This window comes from Dermacentor variabilis, chromosome 8 (genome assembly GCF_050947875.1).
Source record: "Dermacentor variabilis isolate Ectoservices chromosome 8, ASM5094787v1, whole genome shotgun sequence".
NCBI lineage: Eukaryota > Metazoa > Arthropoda > Arachnida > Ixodida > Ixodidae > Dermacentor > Dermacentor variabilis.
Window position 1 is genome coordinate 79,292,313 of NC_134575.1, and position 7,553 is coordinate 79,299,865.

A 7,553-nucleotide genomic window follows, 5' to 3' on the forward strand; every position below is an offset into this window, starting at 1 on the left:
GCCACCGTAGTCCTCCATAAAGAAAGCAAAAAAATCCCAATAAAGAAAGGCGTCAGGCAGGGAGATACGATCTCTCCAATGCTATTCACAGCGTGTTTACAGGAGGTATTCAGAGACCTGGATTGGGAAGAATTTGGGATAAAAGTTAATGGAGAATACCTTAGTACCTTGCGATTCGCTGATGATATTGCCTTGCTTAGTAACTCAGGGGACCAACTACAATGCATGCTCACTGACCTGGAGAGGCAAAGCCGAAGGGTGGGTCTAAAAATTAATCTGCAGAAAACTAAAGTAATGTTTAACAGTCTCGGAAGAGAACAGCAGTTTACGATAGGTAGTGAGGCACTAGAAATGCTAAGGGAATACATCTACTTAGGGGACGTAGTGACCGCGGATCCGGATCATGAGACGGAAATAATCAGAAGATTAAGAATGGGCTGGGGTGCGTTTGGCAGGCATTCTGAGATCATGAACAGCAGGTTGCCATTATCCCTCAAGAGAAAAGTGTATAATAGCTGTGTCTTACCAGTACTCACCTACGGGGCAGAAACCTGGAGGCTTACGAAAAGGGTTCTACTGAAATTGAGAACGACGCAACGAGCTATGGAAAGAAGAATGATAAGTGTAACGCTAAGGGAGAAGAAAATAGCAGATTGGGTGAGGGAACAAACGCGAGTTAATGACATCTTAGTTGAAATCAAGAAAAAGAAATGGGGGGCATGGGCAGGACATGTAATGAGAAGGGAAGATAACCGATGGTCATTAAGGGTTACGGACTGGATTCCAAGGGAAGGGAAGCGTAGCAGGGGGTGGCATAAAGTTAGGTGGGCGGATGAGATTAAGAAGTTTGAAGGGACGACGTGGCCACAATTAGTACATGACCGGGGTTGTTCGAGAAGTATGGGAGAGGCCTTTGCCCTGCAGTGGGCGTAACCAGGCTGATGATGGTGATGAAGATGATGATGATGATGATGACAAAAGTGCTTGGAACGCTGGCGAAGACAGGGCGGTGCGAACGTAGACATGGTCGACGCGGCTCAAGGGGTAGTATCTGTTCTTATAAGCTCAATGTGTGATACGAGCTCTATTTGGAACCAACATAGTTGGCAGAGTGCTTGAAAACTGCTTTACCTCCGCCGTAGGTCGGCCCGGTTGTGCACTATCTCCGGCATGGGCCCACGCTTTTTGCACACGCAGAACAAAATGGAAGGAATCCTAGCCTCTAGTGAACGAGCGGAAGAGGCATGGCCTCCCTGTTCCGACATACATCTAGCCAATGGCTGGGTAGGGACCTACCTAGCAGGCCCTCTGCCAATAGTGCTTCAAGAGCCCAATAATGTCGTTTACTACTCTACCCTAGGCATAATCCCTATAGCTTCACTGTAAAAAATCATTGTAGGGGCTGAATGCGAAAAAAATCCCATGCGGCATGCTTCGGGTGCACATCACAGAACCCTAAGTATAGGTGTTCAAAATGAACCCGGAGCTCCTCATTACATCTCTCATGACCTGGGCGTTGCTTTAGATATTAAAACCCAAAATTTATTCAGCATGTCAATCAGCCTGATCTGTCACTAATTTCACAAAAAGTGGATGGCTTCACAGCGTACATGACACATTCCACGTATATGCATGCCTGCACGCATGCCGTTCTCGCGTGTCTGCTCTTTATTTAGCGGGAGACATGCGTGAGACACGACAACTTGCATAAGCTGTGCGTCCTTTCGGCACGTGCGGGTCATAGACACTTATCGACAGGGTTCATAGACGTGCCCGGCGGGCAGCCAAAGGCGATGGCGAAGTCGGGCATGTTTCGCAGCGGGCCGTTGACCCTGTACCAGCCGGGACTGACCGGCCCATTGGTCATCAGCTTGACCGCGAAGCGCGGGTTGAGTCGCTCGCAATGGCTGCGTGCGTAGTACAGGAAGAAGAGCTGCTGCCCGCTCAGGTTGGGAGCTCCGGCCAACCGGTAGTCGCCGTCGTGCGCTCCAAGCTGTCGAAGGTAGGCGTGAAAAGCCGTGCGGACCGCCAACAAGTCCAGGAGGTCCGAGGCTGACGTCTTGGCCGAGTTGAAGGGCACGCGGCTCGGGTTGAAGTCGATGTCCCGGTACTGGTTCTCCAGGCAGTGCCGCAGGCGGTCGAAGTAGTGGGACTCCTCGGACGCCGATCGCTTGAGGTCGAAGTTGATAGCCTCGTGCCAGAGAAAGCGCTGAAGCTCTCGGTAGACTCGCGGACCGACGCGCGGCAGGTGAAGATGTGTGATGCTCGAGTCGTTGGGCATCATGAAGTCGAAGACGGGCAGCGGTATCTCCAGGTGGTCGTACGGAGGGTCGAGCGTCGCCCACGCGTTCAGGAAGCCGCCCGTCCAGGAGGTCTTGTTGCCGAAAAGGAAGTCGCGCTTCCTCTGGGCCGAAGTGCGCATCCAGAAGTAGAAAAAGTGCGGCGCCGGATGCCGCGGGTTGTTGGTGTACAGGCCGTCGGCGTACGACTCGGCGGCCTTTTGCTCGGACAGCCAGTACGGCATGAGGGCCTCCCAGTAAATGTCTTTCACCTGGCTGGTCGCGTGCTGCTTGAATGCGTTCGTGAACATGGTGGAATTTTGGAGGTCGGCGAGAAACGTATTTTTTAGAACGTCCAGTACGCTTCGAATCACCGAGGGGCCTCCTAGTAGCTCGAGGGCCCTCTTGAACGACAGGTAAAGCGGCACCACGGGCTCGTAGCGTTCCAGGAAGCGAACGCACATCTGAGCCGGGTCTAACCGCTCGGAGAACTCGGCGTAACGGGAGTAGGCCACGGAGGCGAGCGTTGACCGCAGCGTCCAGTTGCTTATCAGTGGCGTCAGCTCAAGGATGACTCGATAGATGACGTAGTTGAGCAGGTCGTGCTTCGTAAGAGCGAGGGTGCGCATTCGGTCGAAGTAATCGGTGTCCGAAAGATGAATGCTGGTCGTTTCTGACATAGCCGAATCCGCGCCCACCGCAGCTTCGAGGAACCTGTGCATGCTGACGATGCCGAGTCTGGGCAGGTCGATCATCTGACGCGTCGAGCAGTTCTTGAGGCGCCCCGCGTCCAGGACGGCCCGGTTGGCGTTCAGCATTCGGCGAAGTAGTATTTCGACGGCCGTCACATTTGTCATCGTCGGCTCCTCGAATGGAGCGGCCGTCTTCTTCGCCATAGTCTGTATAAGGGCCTCGTAAGCCTTGCCGAGCAGACGACCAGCGATCTGCGGTTCCGAGCCGAGGAAGTGACGAAGCAAAAGGTTGCGCGGCTGGCCGATGACAGTGCCAGTGGGGCCGCGATACACACTGAAGAGCGTCTCTAGACCAACCTCGGAAAACACCCGGCCCACTTTGGTGGACAGCGTTTGGTCGGGGATGGTGTTGTCCATCTCGTACGGCCAACCCTTGAGGTCCAGATGGCGTAGTATGGCATCCCTCACGTTCCTAAAAAGGTTCGGCTGCGGCCGGACGCACTCGTCAATGAAAAACTTGAGCTCCGGAAACGGCGTCGCGTCCGAGCGGATCACGTTGACCAGCAGCTCGCTGAAGAGGTCGACGAGCGCGTAGTCGACCGAGAGGCGGTCGCTTTGCACGTTCGTTGGCTGCCGGTGCTGCCAGCGAACGCACGCATGCTGGTAGAAGTCGTCGCAGGGTCTGATCTTGGGCTCCAGCTCGTCCACCAACTTGGTGCCTTGCTCGACGCACTGCTTACTCGTGCACTTGGAGCCTTTCAGGAGCCGGTGAAGGCTCTTGCGAGGTCCTCGAGGGTTCCTGGCGGCCGGTCGTCTCGCCTTGAACAAATTGTGGTCCGCTCCGGGCAACTGAAGACGCCTGTTGCCTTCGACATCATCGGGCGAAGCATTGGGTGATGCCGTGGCGTCAGCGCGGCCGCCGACGCGGGACTCCGCGTCGGCCACTTCGGTGCTGTTCTCGAACTCTACCTCGGCGGCGGCGGCAGCACCCTTGGCCTCCTTGTTGGTGACGTCAGTGAGGATCATGGAACCGATGAGCAGCAGGCAGGCGACGGCGATTAGCAGGAAACTGATGGCTCGCACGCTGCTGCCTCCGACGGCGCTGCCAAATTCGGAGTTGGGTCCGGCGCGGTCGGCGCGATGGGCGTTGCGCTGCTGCTCGTCCGCGGGATCTGGCTGGTCGGCGGCGATGCGCACAAACGGCTCCTCCTGGACCGAGTCGTCGACGCGGCCGAGGGCGCCGAAGTGTTCCAGTGGGGCCCGGCTGCTTCCGCCGCCAGCGCGCACCCTGCCCATACGCGTCAGCGAGGAGCTGACGACGATCTCGTCTTGCGGTATGTCGAAGATGAGGTGCGATTCCTCGGCCATCCCGGGCGTGTCCTCGTTCCTTCTTGTTTCCTGCGTGTCCCAGGCCTGCGGAACGACGGACGCGGTGCTGCTTCTTATTCTTCGTGACGTGCTCACGCGCGCGCGGCGCGTGACCACCTTGGCGAGATGGCTTCCTTTTCCTTTCTTTCACGATATTTATGACGAAAAGGAAAACATGCGTGCATGAAATATAACGAAAATTGGAAAACATTTATGGCCGCATATAAAAGCACACAGACACTATGAATACTTTAACCTCATTAATCAAATTCACCAGGACGAGCAATCAGCAAGAGGACATAAAATAATAAATTATATTGCGCAAAGGCATCGGTTACCAAAGAGCGCCGAAAGTAGTGGCTCATAGAAAACTAGGATTATGAAACTGGCTTAAAATATATAGATTCGTAAGCAATGGTCAACAAATAAAAGGCCAATGGCCCGTCTAGCACTACACACACGGAATTAAAAACGTAAAACGTGGTTTTCGACGTAGCCTATTATTAGCTGGATTTTCTAAAACAAACAGAAAAGAACTGCTTTAAGTTATCGCGTATTTTATCGGTCAGTGAGAAACAGACAACAAAGGTAGAAGGAAAACAGATATTGTCCCCCATCGGACAGTAGCTCACTCCACTTCCAGGACAGAAAATGGTAAGTGTAACACAGAGGCACCAATAGGGTAGTACAAGAATGTGAAGAAGAAGAAGGGGAAGGAGTAGAAGAAGAAGAAGAAGAAGAAGAAGAAGAAAAGAAGAAGAAGAAGAAGAAGAAGAAAAGAAGAAGAAGAAGAAGAAGAAGAAGAAACAAGCAGCGATCAGCAAAAACAACCAGAAGATCCTCCAACGCTTGGAGCGGATTGATCGAACGCAAGTTTCTTTTTTATTGAAATAAAAATAAAGAGACGTCATCATCATCACCATCAGCCTGGTTACGCCCACTGCAGGGCAAAGGCCTCTCCCATACTTCTCGAACTACCCCGGTCATGTACAAATTGTGGCTATGTCGTCCCTGCAAACTTCTTCATCTCATCTGCCCACCTAACTTTCTGCCGCCCCCTGCTACGCTTCCCTTCCCTTGGAATCCAGTCCGTAACCCTTAATGACCATCGGTTATCTTCCCTTCTCATTACATGTCCTGCCCATGCCCATTTCTTTTTCTTCATTTCAGCTAAGATGTCAATAACTCGCGTTTGTTCCCTCACCAAATCTGCTCTTTTCTTATCCCTTAACGTTACACCCATCACTCTTCTCTCCATAGCTCGTTGCGTCGTCCTCAATTTAAGTAGGACCCTTTTGGTAAGCCTCCAGGTTTCTGCCCCGTACGTGAGTACTAAAAAAAAAGAGACGTAGTCACCTTATAATGGTTACGGCTACTCCTCTTCGCATAACGGAGAGAACAATATAAGAAATATTGTGAGCATTTATATTATGGTCGTCATCTTCCTCATCTGTACATAACCATCATCATCATTGATTCCTTCGCGTGAAGGCCCCTTTCGTGCGGTGTCGCGTTCAGAGAAAACCTCAAAGATTGACGTTCGCGGCAAAGAAGAGACAGTGTCGTGTGACCGCGTGAAACCAGCTTATCTTGAACATTAACTCTTCATTCCTTCTACGATTCATTTAAGCCTCCGGCATTAATGGGGGGAGTGGGGGAGGGGGTAGCCTTCGTCGCGTCCGTCCGTCACTTCGCCTTGCCTCGCCGTGGGGGTCATTGCCCCCCTGCTCTTCCTTGGAACTGAGGTGGCTGCCCTACTGGGGCGCCACCACTGCCACTCGACAAACGTGCTTTTACTTTTGAATAGAGCCAGTCGACCGTCCGTTCTCAACCTGTAAAGACGTGCCTTCCTTGCCTCCGCTAATCCGAGCTCCCAACAGGCTCATACACCCTTAGGCAATGGCTCGTACCTCCGTAAACAGGGCCTCCCCCTTACGACGACGGAAGAGAAGTGAAATTCTACGCGCGAATGATGAGCGGCTACGGAGCCAGCTGTGGAAGAAGACGACGAATGCGTGCGCAGTGGCCCGAGCACGTTCGCGCGGTTGCGCCGAGGGGCGCCAACGAGCCAGCTGTGGAAGAAAACGACGACGCTCTAGCCATTGATGATGATGATACTTTGGGTCCCAGGTGTGACAAGGGCAGTTCAAGGGCGCGTTACAGGTCCCTGAGCCCACAAGGGTAGTGCCACTGAGCTTGGACCCTTCCTGCGCTGTCACCAGGATCGGCCCACATAGTTTCTCCGCACAAGCTGCCTCGCCAATACAAGCTGCATTGGCGAGGCAAGACCGAGCAACACCAACGGGATGCCGCGATAGCGAATGAGGTACACCGTAAGCTTAACAAAGCTGCGGCCAGTGTTCCACTGCCTGAAAACGCAAAGACCAGCTCCACTGTTCCAACTGTTTTTACAGAGTGGAACTGGCCGTAATCTTTTGCTTCTCCTGCTCAACCGCGCGCGGTCTTGGTTTGGAATCGTTTTTTTTTTTGTTCAGTAAAAATTATTGCGAACGGTGTTCACAAGCCTGCACCGAATCTGTGTCACTCGCAATTTCGTAAAGTACACGCAAGACGCCTTTTAAATGAGGAAATGTTTATTTCGCTCTATATAAATGCTTGTCTCGGGCTTCTTGTGCATTCATCCAACATTGCGGCCCCAACTAGCTAAGCAGCAGCAGTTCCCGTACGAAGCTCCACCGGACGGCATCAGCTGAAAAAAAGTAAATTACAAGCGGGTGTCATTTCCGTATTTAGAAATTATAGGAATACTGCGTATAGAGGCGAAACGTGCGAAAGTGAATAGGCGGCATTACAACCAAAAGCAGTTCGCTTTTACAGACATGGCGTAGGAAATACCCGATTCACCTCGAACAATATCCTACAAAAGACATGACGGAAACACCCGATTCCCAAGCATTCCTCCATTCCCGGTCTTTAAAAGTACAAATACATGGACGACATGCCCATATTTTCGACACAACTTGGCCTCAGCCGACGTGACGGTGCGCCACGTATACAGAGGTGGCCACGACAAAGGCTTCCAGCCAGACCAGCTGGCCAGTTAACCTTGCGCGTAAAAAAATACACTGTTTTCGCCGGAATCGAACCCAGGCCCGCTGCATGGGAGTCAGCTACTCTGCGACATGGTATTTAATTACGATGGATGAAATTATTTATGTGCAGGAGCTATTTACAATAATGTGAGCACTAGGTC

At 52.5% G+C, this 7,553-nt stretch overlaps 1 protein-coding gene across 1 annotated transcript; it reads right to left on the reverse strand.

Annotated features, from left to right (window-relative positions):
* Positions 1-1,526: 1,526 nt before the first annotated feature.
* LOC142590366 (membrane metallo-endopeptidase-like 1) lies at positions 1,527-4,468 on the reverse strand. Its single transcript, XM_075702436.1, has one exon. The coding sequence runs from the start codon at positions 4,337-4,339 to the stop codon at positions 1,739-1,741; it is 2,601 nt and encodes an 866-aa protein (XP_075558551.1). The 5' UTR covers positions 4,340-4,468; the 3' UTR covers positions 1,527-1,738.
* Between the last annotated feature and the right edge of the window lie 3,085 nt (positions 4,469-7,553).